Source organism: Hyalella azteca, unplaced genomic scaffold, assembly GCF_000764305.2.
Source record: "Hyalella azteca isolate HAZT.00-mixed unplaced genomic scaffold, Hazt_2.0.2 contig6188, whole genome shotgun sequence".
Classification (NCBI taxonomy): Eukaryota; Metazoa; Arthropoda; class Malacostraca; order Amphipoda; family Hyalellidae; genus Hyalella; species Hyalella azteca.
The window spans coordinates 57,614-75,563 of record NW_025936356.1 but is presented as its reverse complement, the minus strand read 5'-3'; the positions used below and the strand labels follow the sequence as shown (position 1 = coordinate 75,563).

General features: G+C 39.7%; 1 protein-coding gene across 1 annotated transcript in view; it reads left to right on the top strand.

Moving 5' to 3' along the window:
- The window catches only part of LOC108669123 (chaoptin), an 11,198-nt gene extending 2,719 nt beyond the window's left edge, over positions 1–8,479 (top strand). Inside the window, exons 3-8 of the mRNA XM_018156413.2 lie at positions 12–108; positions 328–438; positions 850–3,691; positions 4,837–4,999; positions 5,341–5,468; positions 5,642–8,479. Of these exons, the coding sequence (XP_018011902.1) occupies positions 12–108; positions 328–438; positions 850–3,691; positions 4,837–4,999; positions 5,341–5,468; positions 5,642–6,874 (4,574 nt within the window). The 3' untranslated portion in view covers positions 6,875–8,479. The remainder of the gene's footprint in view (positions 1–11; positions 109–327; positions 439–849; positions 3,692–4,836; positions 5,000–5,340; positions 5,469–5,641) is intronic.
- Positions 8,480–17,950: the final 9,471 nt, after the last annotated feature.

Below are 17,950 nucleotides of genomic sequence, written 5' to 3'. Positions count from 1 at the left end.
CACTACCACAGCCTCACTACCACAGCCTCACTACCACAGCCTCACTACCACAGCCTCACCACCACAGCCTCACCACCACAGCCTCACTTCATATACAAGTCCTATGATGTATATATTATATAGCTAGAGAAATCTTATTACATATAGCCTTAAATAGACATATTTATGCATAATTATTATAATTACTCTGCTTTCATGTTCAATTCACTCAATATCTACTCGACAAACTCTCACTCATATGAAGGCATTTCCATCTAAATTTATTATGATTAAATAAAGTTTAATATAATATATTGAGATAATAATTGATATATTGTACGTGTTCAGTGAGATGGGGCATCATCTGTTCACGCTGGACCTGAGCTATAATGCCCTGGTCGACATACCCAAAGATGCCCTGCGACATCTGGCGGCGCTTGAGTGGCTTAACTTGCAGGGGTATGTTAATACCTTTATTCTAATGTGACTACTTTACACTGATTAAATTGTTTGAGAAGTTCCTATGACGTACCAGGAATTGAACAATTGTTTGCTCCCTAATCGTTCCTTAGTGAATTAAAACTATTTGGCAGAGACGCTTTTTTTTAGTTCTGAATATTTAAGATACGTTTCTATATGGAATATTGTTAACATATATTAGGGTATTGACATTTGTATCGTATATCTCAGTGATCGTATAATTTTGTATAAATAATTTCTTAAATATATGAACATTGAAATTATATATTAGTAAATATTTCGCGCGCCAGATGACAGAGGAATAAAAAATAAATATTGCAATACATATGAATAATCAATATGCAAATCAATAGGAAGCAAGCACTTCATATTAGCCGCTTTTGACTTCAGGAACCAGATCGCGGAAGTGACGCGCGATGACTGGAACGGGCTGCGGGACACGTTGATGTCCCTCTTTCTGGCCGAGAATAATATCGACTACGTACCTCCTCATTCACTAACCGACTTCCGAAAACTGCTATGGCTTAATCTGGATGATAACAACATGAATCGGCTAGAAAGGGACTCACTTTCACGAAGTATCAACACCCTGAGTCTCAACCATAACCTGATTACCTCATTCCCATCTGATATCGTCAGCGAGTTCAAAGACCTAACTTGGTTGTACCTCCGAGGTAACCTAATTGACAGACTGCCTGATCGCGGCTTTGTCTTCCCCAAAACTATCGATAAATTAGACCTCGGTGAAAACTTCATTTCTTTCATACCTGATCACTTGTTCAACAGTACTCTAAGTGTGCGGGACCTGCATTTTGATTTCAATTTGCTCACTGAAATTCAACCAAATGCTTTTCAAGGACTCAACCCTTCTCGGTTGTACCTATCAGCGAACGCAATCTATAACATCACTGATCGAGCTTTCTTAGGTGGACCCGAAGAAACCCTAGTCATGCTGGATTTGGAGAAGAATAATCTCGGTGGCGTTCCGAAGGCTCTGTCTTTCTTGAAAAGCTTGAGGTATCTTTACCTACCTGGAAATCAAATCACTGAAATCCAACGGGACGCTTTTAAAGGCTCATGTCACAAACTGGAAGCATTGAGCCTCTCAGGCAATTTTCTCAACAGCATACCAAGAGTTGCGCTGGAAAACTGCAGCATGATTAACCACCTGAATTTGGGCCACAATCGAATTGAACAAATTGATCCTGAAGATTTTTCAACGTGGGGCGACAACTTGGAAACTTTGGTCCTCCGGAACAATCGTCTTTCCAGCATTCCAGCCAATGCTTTCCGGCACACGCCAAGAATGCGAGAGCTGAGTCTATCTTTCAACAGGATCGTAGACGTCAATCAAGATTCTTTCATAGATATTCTGGCGTCTTTGGAAATACTTGAAATCAGCTTCGGCTTCTACCGGGATGATTTTCCCGTTACAGTTTTCAAACCGTTGACATCTCTACAATGGATTGCACTTGATAATAATAACTTCCGTACCATAGCAGAAACTGCTTTATATTCTTTCGGAGAGCTGAGCTATTTCAATATGGATTCTAATCGACTCACTAGAATACCCAAAACTTTATTTCATCAGAACGTTCACAAGAAATTAGTCGATATCAGAATGGCCAACAACTTCATCGAAGAATTGGGTACACACACTTTTCATAATTTAGAGGCATTGCGCACTATAGTGCTGACAGGAAATAAAATAAGGAAAGTTAAATTTGAGGCCTTCAAGAACTTGCCCACGGTCAACACTATCGCCATTTCCAGCAACCAAATCAGCGAAATTGAATTTCAAGCCTTCAGCGGTCTCACAAGCCTCGTGGAACTGGAACTACAACAAAATCGCTTAACGACTTTCTCACTCAATAATTTCGCTAATTTTTCGACGAATCAATCGCCTCTCTCTTTAAACTTGTCCCACAACGTACTGGTTGAACTACACCCAGGCTCGGTTGGCCTGTTTGCCATGAAGAGTCTGGATATCAGTCATAATCATCTAAAGCAAGTTCCTGTAAACTTTTTGCACATATTTATGCAGTTCTTGGAGAAACTCGACATAAGTTACAATCGAATCACAAAACTTGATACCAGTGCCTTCGGTCCTCTTGAACAACTTCAACTGTTGATGCTTCAGCACAACAACATTCAACAGATCCGTCCTGGAGCTTTCAACAACCTTCAAAATGTGCAATTGGTTGATCTCAGTCACAATCATCTCCAAGCCTTACCCCATATGTGCTTCTCAGATATGCTAGCGCTGCGAAAAGTCGATTTCTCTCACAACCATCTTCGAGCCTTGCCACCATCGGTCTTTACAGGAACATCCGTCGAATCTCTCAACTTTGCTTATAATGAATTTGTTTCACTGCCAACAGCTGCGCTTTCCATCGTCGAATCAACTTTGCACTATCTAGACATCTCTCGAAACCATCTCGAGCATCTCGACTCGACGATGTTCAACAGTTTCTCGAACCTAATAGAGTTGAACATTGCAAGCAACAAACTTACAATCTTGCCCGATAATGTGTTCGTGAACCTCAGGAACCTCATTAGCTTGGACATCAGCGAAAATACAGTGCGCGCAAACTTCAAAGAGCTTTTCCATTACACTCAGAACGTCCAGAAGCTAAACTTAGCCAAGATTGGCTTCACGTCGTCGCCCACAATTCCATTACCAAATTTAGTTTATCTGAACATTTCCCACAACGGTATCTCAGATATCGAGGTGCACTCGGTGGTCAGTTTGAGGCAGCTACGCACTCTCGACCTTTCCTACAATCAGATTACGCATGTACGCTCCAGAATTTGGCCTTATCTCCCCTATCTAAAGCGGCTCGACCTCTCAGGCAACCCTATTCAGTCGCTCACAAAGGACAGTTTCGTAGGCGCTTCAAGAATCGAAACTCTTATCTTAAAAGACCTGAACGAAATCATGCGCTTCGATTATGACACACTTTCTCACATGGGATACCTCAAGGAACTCTTCATGAACACCTTCCCCAATATTGAAAAGTATCGCTTCCGTGTGGGCCAACTTTTGGCGACGGTTCACACGCTTCGCACCCTCCATTTGGAAGTTCGAGAAGATGCATTAACGGACCAACTTTCCGGAGCGTTTGGACCGAAGTTGAAGGAACTTCACATATCTGGAGCAAACCTGAAGGCCGTCGACTCCAAAACTTTCAAAGGCTTCCAAAACAAGCATGAACTGTTGCTGTCCATAACGGTGAGTGTCAGCGCTCTTTTGCCGCACTTTTCCTTTAACTTTGATGAATGCAGGCCATTAGGCAAGTAATTGCCAAACCTTCCATCTCGCTCAGACGCGCCTTATGGGACTCCTTTGTCTCGGGTATAATAGAAAAATGTGTACTAAAACTTGGCAAGTTTGGCAGTTGCCGAGGTCTGGACTCCATTGTATTAGTGAGAGTGATGGCGTCTCGCCGGCTCATGCCTTTCGGAAAATTAGACGGAATTTAAAACTTTCGTTAATATATATTCATTTTACTCAAAGCTATCAAATATTGAGTGATTTAGATGCAGCCAGAAACAAATCGATTTAGCAACATTAATGCTTCGCAAAATTCATTATATCTATAGAAGTATAGAGCAACTGACGGTCATCCAGCCGCCGCCCACCGGACCCTAATATATATATATATATATATTAATAGCTAGCCGCATACATAATCACGTTATTTATCGTGTAATATCGCGTCTTTTAATCGACTTCGTATAATTCGGCTGAGTACAGAGTAATGTTACGTCATTTCAACCTCTCCAAGGCTATGATAAGCATCGGTAGCATTTAATTACTAAGTATTACCTTTTAAATTATATTATATTAAATTATATTATATTATATCATATTATATTACTTGCGTTTGGCCATGCGTTTCGAGCACCCTATTTGTGGGCACAGTTCTGTAATGGTGCGGGCACGACAACCCGGGGGCAAAGTGCCCTATTCTCTCCTGGGACCGGCGACCATTTTAGATCATCGTAATTACGCTCCCTTCGTCGCTGTACCATGTGGAAAACCATCGCCGGGCTGGCTGATCATCGGTCCCCGGATGTTGAAGAATATTAGTTGAAACATTTTATAATTTTGCAAGCAATATGAGCCCGATTCATGACAGCGATAATTAGCTGCCAAATGGCGTCGGATGATCTTATTTGAAATTTTATGGGTAAGTTTAGTCGCAAGGCAGTGGAGCGAAACGCTTGCTAATTTTTAAACCACTCGCGCGTTGGTCACAAGACTCAGCCTATTATGCTGCTTGTGTAGAGGTCGCTCTATTATTAGTTATATTATATTATTATTTTATATTATATCACATTATATTATATTATACATGCGATCCCCCTTAACAGGACACGGGCATCGAGACACTGCCCGACGGTCTACTGACGCACCTGTCGGACGTGGCGTATCTCTCCCTGGACTTGCGACGCAACAAACTCAAGTTCCTCAACTCGCAGGTCCTCTACGGCAACAAGTCCGACTGGGAGAGCCGCGGCACCACCTTCGTCGCCGGTACCTAGCGCAATTTATTATTGAGTTATTTTATATTTTTTTATTTCAATTTTTAATTTATTTACTTTATATTTTATTTATTATTGAGTTCAATTATAAGCTAGTTACTGTATGTGATACGCGGTTGTTAATGATATTGATTTTTTGGGTTTTTAACCAAATATTATGTGGCATATTACGCAATAATTATGCTATTATTCATATAATATGAGTGTAATAATATAATTTTAAAAATCCTGTTACGTGATATGTACATTTTGCATATGATTTCTTTGAGAAAATGGGTAAAATTTGGCTTATTTCCTCGCCAACAATATTTTTACTTATATCTGCGCCACCAGGTGGCCTAGCGTTGCAGGGCAATGAGTGGACGTGTGACTGTTCCCTGGTGTGGCTGGGACGGTGGCTCAGACGATGGCTGAGAGAGACCCTGCAGATACATACAGCCGTGCTCAAGAAGGCCCAGCAGGTCAGCCTAATTATTAATCTGGTATTTGTGCATGCAAAACCTTAAGGGTCTGGTTCAGTGAACCGCGAACTCGGTGAGCTGCCAGAGCGGCCAAGGACTGACTTGAAGCTTGACATGAACTTCACTTAAACATTTTTTTTCTTCAATTAATACAAACGATTATTTTTACGCAGGTTGACCAGTTGGCCCGTGAGGCAGTGTGCTACGAACCATCGACAGGGCAACATGTTGCTCTCTTGGACCTGAGATCAGAAGACCTAAGTTGTCATGCCTCGGCCTTAAGTGACACAGCCCATACGTCTGGCACGGCAGCGAACGCTCCTATATTGCCTGCCCTATTTTTCCTAGCAACGACTCATGCATTCCTGGCTCTAAATGAACAAATTTACAGAGTCCTGACCCAATTTAATATGCCTATTATGCATCTTAACATTGCAATCACGGTGATAACAATCGCTGTTATTACGGCTGCTAAAACTACGGTTGTTACAATAGCTGCTAAGGTACGTGGCACAGCTACTGTTCTGACTTCCAAGATCATCACAAACACACTGGCAAGAAGCATAAGAAGCATACGCAACGAATTCTATGATGATGACCCGGTAAATGGGCTAAAAAGTCATAGTTATGAAGAGAAAAGTGAGTTAAAATTGGAAACTGGCTGTTCGCATCCTAAAGAAAACAATGACTTAGAGCCACGTGAAGTAGTGAAAATGGTTGTAGATGAAATTGAAATGAAGCCCGTGACAACAATAATGTCCGAAGTATCTGAAGAAACAAGAGATAGTTGTCACTTCAACCTCATTATTAGGAATCTTGACCTGGAATACCTTGATGGAAATCACGAACTCCTCAAGCAGACTGATCTATGTGATGAAGTTTTGTCATCAGCTGAAATGATTATCGTAAACGACGAAATACTGTCTTCAATAGCGGAGCGTCAACTTACCCAGCCATGCCAATTATATTCTAATCAAAATATTTTGGCCACTTTTATCAACACCATTGATGATCATAAACTTCAAGTTTCTGCAATTGATGTTGACGTTGAGGGATTATCTTCAACCTTGCTTGGAGAAGAAGTTCAAAGAACCTTAAGCTCTGTTCCCACGTCCAAAATAAACAAAGACGAGGCACCGAACGGCATTCACGATCCAATCATTTCGAGTACAGCAGACATCGATATTATTCCTCAATGTGAGCGCCTCACCATCCCCAAAACTCCCCACCGACGTGATACAAATCAACCCGACTGTGTTCCTCATGCAAATGAACGCAGCCCCAACACACAATTTTCCCCCTGGCCGTACATGCAATCTGTTACCTCATCTGAAGAGACCCGCTCGAATATAAATGTTTCAGTCGCCCCTCAAAATCCCCTTCTGTTGCAGGATGTCCACAGATAAGACCAATGCAGGTGCACGGATTTTACTGAATGTAATTTCTGTTAAATTCGTTTATTCGCCTAAGAAAATTAGTGTAAATTGTCGATCGAGTTCCGTGTTGAGACTCCCCAGGACCATCACCGTTATTGTTGCGCATCACTTTGATCGCTAAACGAATTCGTGAGCGTCGTCACATTTGTCTATTCGTTTTAGAATTTTTTGTTCGAAGATTTGAAGTTTTTCTAGACAATTTCCATCCTTGATAATGCATGGAAGCACAGAAAATCACTCGAGCGTGTTTACGTGCGATAATATGGAAATATGATATATAAAGTGGAAAGTACTATGATGCATGCACGTGACAATACGTAAGCTCTACGTTGCACGCAATGTACAGCACTTGAGTTTTCATGCACTAGTGCCGGTGACGTAAGTTCTACGATGCTCTTTATTCTCAATTAAAAGTATTTCATTAATCGGATCGTTGCCAGCAGTAAATGATTAGCTGATGACTCAACACCAGTAATTATAATTACCCACACATCTTATGAGCTTTGAAGTTGATTTATCTTGCGAATTTTCTACACGTCGTATCCAAAAGTTTCTTTTGATGTGATTATATTTTTTATTTCTGTTCTAGAAAGCAGTCAATAAGACACCAGCGCGTGAATCCACCAAACTCAATTTCTTCGTAACACTTTTTTTTATCTAACGTGGGTTATATAATGCCCATATATAAGTCTTCATCCTAAACTGTGATTAACAGTTCAATTGCTGCATTCATCGCCAAGATTTTATACTATTACGTTAAATTTAATTCACTCTTGGCGTTATCAATTATGCCTTGTATTATCTTCTATTCATTTATTTGTTATTTAATTGTTCTACTTCCAGTCTCCGTGGTTGAGTTGCTAAATGTAATTGAGCTCTGAGCTGGCCTCGCAAACTGTCCACAACTTCACTGTAGTTATCAATGCAGCTATTTTCACTTGCATCATCAGCTTTCTTTCGCACTAATTACCCATCATTTCCATTACCTGTTCACTGTCTCGAGTCGCTGTTCTGTCATCGTCTCCTCAGTACCTCTCGTCTGACGAACCTAAGACGTATGCCACGTCATCTCCTCGTCCTGTACATAAAGCCTTCGTCTATGTAGCTCTTCAGAAGCTCGTATTGTTAGAGCTCCACTGTAGAGATTTGAGTCTCCATAAATAAATAGATAATATCAATCCTCAACGCACTCGTAAGTAGAAGGGATGCTTCCCACCAGGCATCTGACGTAAAAACGTAATATAAACGCTCTTTCAACGTCATTTGCCTGAACGGTTGTATGGCCGACCATTGGTAGTTGTTTTGGCCGCAGATAAGCCGACTATAATTCAGGACCACCATCCCGCACAGCAGTATAGTGCACGAATGACATTAATATTTTGCACCGTAGTTAGCGTCTTTCTTTAGTCCCCAGTTTATATTAAAGAACAAAACAACAATACATGCGCAAATAAAAATATTTTACATGACCACCGTAATACCTAAGAAACTTTATAATCTTGTGTAAGACTCTGTGCAACGTTCTCGTTAAGTTTTATTCAACTTATTGAGTCATTTCAAATGAAATTTTTTTCTGTTTGGCCTTTGAATTGCCAAACATATTTTCTCTCTATTGAACTGAAGACGAACTGGCGAGTGAGTGGTGAATGAGTGATGAGGGGTGAATGATGAGTGCTGAGTGAGTGATGGTGAGGGATGAATGAGTGATGAGTGAGGGATGAATGATGACTGCTGAGTGAGTGATGGGTGAGGGATGAATGAGTTGTGAGTAAGGGATGTGAGAGTTATGAGCGAGTGATGAGCGAGTGATGAGCGAGTGATGAGCGAGTGATGAGCGAGTGATGAGCGAGTGATGAGCGAGTGATGAGCGAGTGATGAGCGATGAGCGAGTGATGAGCGAGTGATGAGCGAGTGATGAGCGAGTGATGAGCGAGTGATGAGCGAGTGATGAGCGAGTGATGAGCGAGTGATGAGCGAGTCATGAGCGAGAGATGAACGAGTTGTGAGTGAATAAGAGAGAGTGATGAGCGAGTGGTCAGTCATGAGCGAGTGGTCAGTAATTTATGAGTGGTGAGTGAGTGATGAGTGGTAAATGGTGAGTGATGAGTGAATAGATAGTGAGTTGTGAGTTAGTGATGAGAGACTGGTGACTGATTGGTGAGTAAGTGGTAAGGTGGTGGTGAGTGAGAGATGAGTGAAGGGTGAATTAGTAATGAGTACCTGCTTATTGATTGGTGAGTGGTGGGTGATTAGTGGTGTGTGATGAGTGAGTGGTGAATGAGTGATGAGTGAGTGATCAGTTATTCGCCAGAACTTGGCTATCCCCACTACTTTTCACACAAGCAACAACGACAAATTATTTCTCAAGGTATCGAAACATTTTCGATACTTTTCATTTTCTCCATTGAACTTACAGGATAAGGAATATCACTCTTGACAACTGATAAATCATATTCATCAAAGTTCGTATAACTTCGTGGCCTGAATATAGGCAGAATAAAATAATAACGCACCAAGGAAAGCCAATGATAAATTTCGAAATGTAAATCGGTTTAAAACTGAGATATCGAAATGTTAATCAGTAATTTCAAATGAGAAACTAAAAATTTTTTTGCATTAGAATTATTCAGTGGAAAATACTTGAAAAAAATTATGTTTTTGAAACATATTGATAGCTGTGTTACTTGTATAGTCTTCTTTATTGAATTTATTTATTAATTGAATTGAACCTCCGTGAAAGAGATAAGGTCACAATCCATCATTGAATAATTATTATATAAGAAAATAAATTGCGGTCTATAGCTATGCAAATATTTCAGAAATAATACGTTTACAGCGATTACATTATTCAGCATTTAGTGTAAAATAGACGAAATTCGAATTTCCCTATCTTGCCCTATTAAAAAATAGAGGTGAATCTTGCACGGCCGATCACCGGTCAACCATTGAGCGAGTTAACTGCACCCAATTGATAAGGTTGTACCTAGTGTAGGTCTTTGAGAACTTGGTAGTGACTCCGGTAGTTCTACTTTTCATACCGTATTGTACATTTCTATCTAGACTTAAGTCAGGATCTAACATATACAATATTTAATAAGTCAGTAGAGTAGAAGGCGCCATCGCCAGAGAATATTAAGATTATGGGTTGAAAATTGTTGTTTTTCAAAATGCATTTTAATGTAATAGCTTAAAATGGCAATCTTGTATGCATAATAGTTTATGTCATGAGCTATGAAATAATTTATGAAGGTTGTTTGGTGAACTGAACCTTCCTTTGACAAATTCATAGGTGGTGACGAAGGTGGTAGGTGGTGACGGGGGTGGTAGGGTGGTAAGTGGTGAGGGGCTGGTAGGTGGTGACGAGAGTGGTACGTGGTGGAGGGGCATAAAGGTAGTTGAGGGCGTACCAATAGGGCAGTAGGTTTGCTCTCACTGCATCACCAACGCTAGTGTTACAATAATACTAATGTCAGAAGCAAGACAGTCAGGGTTTTTACTTACTTTTTTCTGGTTTATTTCATCAATGTTGTCACTTCTATTAAATAAGAAACTTTAAAGTCTAGCATCAATAATTTTATATCATAAATTACCAGAACGATACAATTTTTTTAAACTGTCTTTGAGTAAAATACTCCCAGATCTTCACAGGCAATATCTTGCTCCTTTGCTAGAAATTATTCTAATTTTTTGTCTTTAATTTCACTATTGATGGATATTGTTCCACTCAAACCATTCATTGTTTAATTAATCGAGAACTATCATAATAACCACTTCACCGAGAAGCAATCAGTATGGCAATCACTTTAATCTTCGGCTCAATAGAAATGAATTTTTAAGGCCATCGTCTTGAACTCTAATGTATGTGAATATTACGTGAATGCATCTAAATGTATTGAATATCTTGTGATTGGTACAATGCAGGTATGGATATTATTACGGATGGTCACGGCTAGCAGTTAATGTGATGTAACTCTGGCAGGTATAGCAGAGTGAGTTTTAGAATGAATGTTTTATCCGGACCAGTAAGTAATTAACTCACTTTTCTGGTAGGAATAGCGTTACGGATTAACCTATTGATGATATTTTTGAAGGCAATAAGCGCGACACAATCGCCAGTCTCTCCATACTCCTGTGAAACACAACTGCTGTCCATTTTCTGTCAATCTGTGTGTCGTGTCATGCTCCTGTCATGCTACCCTATTACTGTCACTCTATGTATCATGTCAGACTCCTGTCATGCTCCCTTATAGCCTATAGGTGTTTATACCCGGGGCGACTAGTTGCGTTGATTAGTAGAGTCGACTACAGTTTTGCCGGCTGAGAGCCTACACACGAGGAGAGTGTTTTCGGTACAGTCCGCCAGCAAGCGTCAGTGCGACGTTGGAAATTGTTGAGTGAGGTGTGTGCCTGGTGGAGGCAAGAGAGAGAGAGCGACACAGTTGTGCGCACTGCATCGGCCACGGCGGTACTGGGTTTACTCGACTGGCTCAAAACAACTGCAGCTAGTCGCCACTGAAGACGTTAATCATCACAAAATATTTGGAGTCGCCTCGAATAATTGACCCGACTAGTCGCCCCGTGTATAAGCACCATATTGCTGTCACTCCGTGTCCTGTCATGCTTCTGTCATGCTTCCACTGAATTTGTAAACAGAATAAATTAATCAATTTAACGCTAATATATTACAAGTTGGTTCTCTTGTTAGTGGCAGGATGTTCACTCCTTCAAGTCCGTGAAGATAATGCACTTCAAATAATGTTATAGAACTTTGTGAGGAATTATTGGCAGAACCAGCGGCTGATCAGATTTTTAAATCAATTTGCAAAAAAATTAATTTTTTTAATCACAAAAATTATTGTTGGCCAGTTCTAAATATTGAAAAGCATGACAACCTAAGAATCATCCTTATCACGAGCATAGATTTAACTAGCATCTATCCTGTTTTTAAAATAATGGTTAACTATTGGAAATAATGGAAACTATTATTATGTCCACAATTTGTTCGATAAAATTCTGCATCTAATAGAGTTAGATATGTGCGTAAATCAGAAAGATATATCCATTGTAAATCTTATTGTTTCTGCAAACTGTCGAAAAATATAGAAACTATTTTTAAAAACTATGCAATAGAAACAAGTTTGTTAAAGCAAAGCGTTTTGATGGTATTGAGTAAATTGTGGAATTATTCTCGGAATTTGTATATAATTAGTATAAGCTCTTTTGATTTAGCTTGAACACACAATTTCGTCGGTTTTATTAGAATAATCTGAAATTTGTATATATCAAATACTTATACATAGGTAGCTTGAGTGATTTATTAACTAAACAAAGGATTACAACGAGCGAGAAATATGTACATTGAAAAAACTCTATGTAAAGTTTGTCCCTAAATTGTTGCATCGTTAAAATACACTCGCACAAACTCTTATGATTTGCAATAATTGTATCAAGACATAAGTTTGTAATACAAATCTTTAATGCACATAATAAATAATAGCTGAGACGATTTAACATTATCGGAGTTTTATAATGCTTTGTTCATTAGTTATTTCAATAACTAACGTAAGCTTGTCACGCAACTGCAACACTAGATTGAAACACCCATCCTACCCTGAGAAACACATGTGAGTGTCGGTGTCAGTTTCCTATTTTGAAGGCAGACTTGAAGGATTTTTGTCTGTTTGAAATACAAAAATTATCTTCACATAACTATAGCCATTGAGGTCTGAGAAATTCTGTATTGTTTTCAAGCTCAAGGTTAAAGTTTTCATTGAGGTCATTTTAATACACGTATATTGAGGTCATTTTTTATCGAGGTCATTTTAATACACGTTGACTGTATTTTCCTCAAGATAGTAAGCAACATGAGAAAATGTTTGCAATTTTTAGCTTATATTTTAGAATTTATTTGCTAAAGTCAGTTCATAAATTTTATTGTCAAATTTGCCGCTGCAACGAATGATGTATGATAATGAAAGAACCATTTACGATTTCGTAAAAATATTCAGTTATTTTATTAGAATTAAGGTGAATAGAATTAAAGGCATTTGAGAATCTTAATAGCGAACGATTTTCCTCCTATCTCAATTAATACAAGCAAACAACAACAGATTTATTATTAATACAGACAATTTACATCCATAAAAGTAAATATTTAGAGCTCATAATTAACTGACATTACCATCACAATCCATTTCTCATTCATTTGTATAGACACCATTCACTTAATTTTATCAGCACTCACGGTATTCGATTTAGTCATGATTCACTCATTAATTTAATTGCGTTCAAAAATACTACATTATTCATTTATTAAAATAACAATTCTACACTAGACGTAGAGAGATGGATAAGCTACTGACTTCTTGCTTTACTGAAATTGGTTTAAGTTTACAGAAATCAGGTCCAATTTTTGACTTAATTACTGCACGGTATCTTTAGAAAGTCTGGTTTCTCACCCATCTTCGGTATCCTTGGAGGCGCAACACTCAATAAAGTTGATGAAGTTCTTCATGGTTTGATTGCCTCGCACTTCTGCTGGCTATGCAGAGTGCGTGTGTGGGAAGGAACTGTCATATTATTGCCTCTATAATTTATTTATACTAGAAAAAATAGAATTTAGTACTATTTATTGAAATATTTAATCTTCTCTGGTCGTTTATTGTTATTACCAAGTTGAAGGATGGCCCAGGGACAACTATGGTAGATAATTACTGGAATTAGAGAGACTCATCTTCCCGAGTCCCGTCATCTCGAATCCAGTTGACAATTTTGAAACTAAAGTACGTTAAGTAAATAAAGTCCCTTTCAAACCAACATTTCAGTTTTCTAATGTCGAAGGAAGCTTTTATTTTTTTATGCAAGGAACACCTACCGGATTAAATCAAAATTTAAATTAATTAACCCATTTTCTCCTTCTTTTCGCAACACTTCTCTTAAACTTCACTTCTTACTGTTTGTTTCTTTGTCTGCTACAAATCTTATAATCGATATTTAACACACTTCTACCTGTCCAATTAATCTGAAATTTTGCTCACTTGCGTAAAGTTGAAGACAGAGCATTGATCAATTGACAAAATATATTATTTTAAATATTTAAACGTGTTCTATATATTAAAAAATGTAAAATTTAATATTTTTATATTTAAAAATAAGATTAGAAATTCATTGTACAATGTACATGTGTAACATCGGAAACAATGGATTCTTTAGAAGTGTTGTTTTTAAAAAGTAATTTTTAAGCGCATATTATTTCAAGGTCTCATGATTCCACTGAAAAAAATGCTATGCAATCCTCAGTTAACTGACACGATAGGAATCGTGGATACGCGTCCGGTCAACAAATTTCCGGATCACAAACGCACAAACTATGTCAAAAAAATAATATACCTAAGTTAGTGTACTGAATATTGAAATATTATGAAAATTAAAATATTATCCACAAAAAAATTTAAAAAATTGAGCAAAAGGAAAAAAGTGTGGAGACGTTTGCTTCAGGTTGATAATAATTGCCGAGGGTCGTCAAAAATCTCGAGCAATGGATGCTGATCAGCCGTATTATCAAAACTTCGTAAGTACGCGAAATCGACTTACGAGTGGCGTTGCTATGACAACGTAATACTAGCGGTGGTATTATAAAAACATTTGAGCGAGAAAGATTTGCGCGGGAAAAACATTTACGCTTTTAGCTAAGACTTGCGTACGAAAGTTTTGATAATACCAAAATTAGGGTGTACTTACGTACCACATAACTTTTTTGTCGTAAGTACAAAAAGTTACGAATTTTTGATAATCCGAACCACGAATTATAGGGTTCGGTTGGCAAATGGCAAACTACGAGACCGTTTCCATCGCAGCAGAAAGTTGTGAAATATAAGAAGAAAGGAAAAAAATGAGCTTATATGAAATAAAAATATAATATATATACATTTATAAAATATATAATATATTATAAAATATATATAAAATAGTGTATAAAGTTATGTATTTTTGAAAAAGATAACTTTTATTCAGGGCGACAGTGTCCAATTCTTCGGCGTTGATGCATGTAACTATGAATACCACATTCATGAACACAGAATTCGATGGATAAGAAGAGGCTATACAGTGTACGCAGTAGTACTGGAAGATATCAGAATTAACAATTTATAGCGAATGTATGATTGTATGCCGGCTAATTAGTAGACATGTCGACTGAGGCAGAGGTTGCCTGCCGTCTGGAGCATTACTCACTGGAATGTATAGTGCTCGCTGGGAATGTAGCGCTCGCTGGGAATGTAGCGCTCGCTAGGAATGTAGCGCTCGTTGGGAATGTAGCGCTCGCTAGGAATGTAGCGCTCGCTGGGAAAGTAGCGCTCCTGGGAATGTAGAGCTCGTAGGGAATGTAGCGCTCGCTGGGAATGTAGCGCTCGCCGGGAATGTATGCAGTGACAATCCAGCGTGCATTCCCAACGCATGCCTCTCCCATCTGCAGCACTGACCATATAGCTCACCCATAGCAGGATCCCCACTCACACAGAGCTGAGTCATCTCCGGTAGAAACAAAAAAAATGAAGCTGTTAGCAAAGTTCCTATTATTTTTTATCCATTTACGAATCAATTCTAATCAAAAGTGAACTTATTATATCGCTTCACATGCGCAGTCACAAATGCTTCACATGATAGAGAGGATCTGAGTACCCCATGTCCGCAGACGCCATGTCCGCAGACGCCATGTCTGTCCGCAGACGCCATGTCCGCAGACGCCGTGTCCGCAGACGCCATGTCCGCAGACGCCATGTCCGCAGACGCCATGTCTGTCTGCAGACGCCATGTCCGCAGACGCCATGTCTGCTGACGCCATGTCCGCAGACGCCATGTCCGCAGACGCCATGTCCGCAGACGCCATGTCCGCAGACGCCGTGGCTGCAGACGCCATGTCTGCTTCATTTATTATATAAATTACCTTTTCCAGAATTTCTCGGCACCATCGTAAGCAAGTCTCTCTATAAGTGTCTCTGTACAGACAGATACACAAGTATCTATCTGTACAGACAGATACATAAGTGTCTCTGAACAGACAGATACACAAGTGTCTCTGTACAGACAGAGATGCATACGCGTCCCTGTACAGACAGATACACAGTGTATCTGCATAATAATATTCCTTCATGCCGCTCTTGCTGGCCAGACTTTGTCTGGAAAGTTGAGGCCCAAGACGAGGCCGTTTAGGCGGCCTTATGGCCGGCTATGGCCGTCCATCTGCCACTAAAGGGCCAGTTTGCATCGCCAAAGCGCCGAAGCGTCGCCAAACTGCCCCGGCCGACGTCAATGGACATGAATGATGCTGAATTCCCAAAGGTGGCGCGAATCGCAGTAAAATACAGAAAATAGCAGTATATGCATGCGTTATATTTTGGTATATACACAATGCTGCAAGATAATAAAATATTTCGATTTGTTTCAATCTACATGGGAGGAAGTAAATCTTTGTTACAGATTATTCTAAGAATGTTTATGTAGAATAAACTTTCAAGGCCCGCTATTATAATCAAGGTTACCGATCAGAGCCACGTTAATTATCTGTCTGATTATTGCCTCACGAATATCTCGACCGATCACCGCCATGACAATTAAGTGACCGATCGTTGCCACCAGACATTCATTGACAAGGAAGCTCTGAGATGATGAATGCATCGCACTTCCTCAAACAATGATTACAAACGACCCAGATCCTCCTGATCCCTCATTGACCTGCCGGGAATTACCGAGAGATCCTCCCGCGATCCCCGCGACTGGGGGAAGAGCACAGGATTGTAGGATCTTTGCAGATCTGATTAATGGAACAGCACTCCATAGGATAACGAGATGCGCTATCCCCTCATCATCGGGAGGGGGGGCAGGTTGGGGATTAAAATCGTCGATGCGTCATTGATTTTAATGTTATTCTTATCTAGCTCAAGCCTTTACTGTCCATGAAGGTGTCTTCGTTAGGTTATTCTTACCTGACTTAAGCCTTTACTGTCCATGAAGGTATATTCGTAATGCTATTCTTACCTGGCTTAAGCCTTTACTGTCCATGAAGGTATATTCGTAATGCTATTCTTACCTGGCTTAAGCCTTTACTGTCCATGAAGGTGTCTTCGTAATGCTATTCTTACCTGACTTAAGCCTTTACTGTCCATGAAGGAGTCTTCGTAATACTATTCTTACCTGACTTAAGCCTTTACTGTCCATGAAGGTGTCTTCGTAATGCTATTCCTACCTTAAAGGCTAACCCTTCACTGCCCACGATGCCGCTGTCCTATTTTTCTCGTAATGCTTTTCCTACGCGACGCGTTCACCACTCCGTGAAGTGATCACTCCAAGTCCGTCAATGGCTCGGCAACCCCAAAAACTTCGAATAAAAATACCACCCTTGCCCCCTCTTCCCCCCTCCCCTCTTCTCCCTTCTAGACTTCTTCCATTCCCCTCCTCCCTAAACATATTCCCCTTTCCCTCATTCCCCTCCCCTCTTTCCCTCTCAAATCTTCCCCTACTTCCCCACCGCCGCTGCTGGCAGAGCTGCCTCGGTGTTGCTGGGCGGTTCCTCTTTAAATCCATCCTTGATTAATTTAATTGCGCTGGAGGTAATGAATTATTAGTAACGGAGGCCCGTAATTGCGCTGGAGGTAATGAATTATTAGTAACGGAGGCCCGTAATTGTGCTGGATGTAATGAATTATTAGTAACGGAGACCCGTAATTGTGCTGGAGGTAATGAATTATTAGTAACGGAGACCCGTAAAACCCCTTTAATTGGGATCCTAGCTAGCGATAGGTTCGTTTGCTATCTTAAATCTTTGTAGTTTATGAAGTTTTAATTACAAATTTTACGTTTAAATTAATTTTTAGTTCTTTATTGAATTATTTAGATTAGCATTGCACTTCAGGGTTGCTTGTTCCACGGCAGATCAACGGGCAGTGGCCCACGCAGCATCCATAAGACAGTCATGTTTTTATAATAACTATCGTGTTTAAATTACGAAGCGCAGCGCTGCGGCCGCCGTTTATCGCATTTACTCCATGG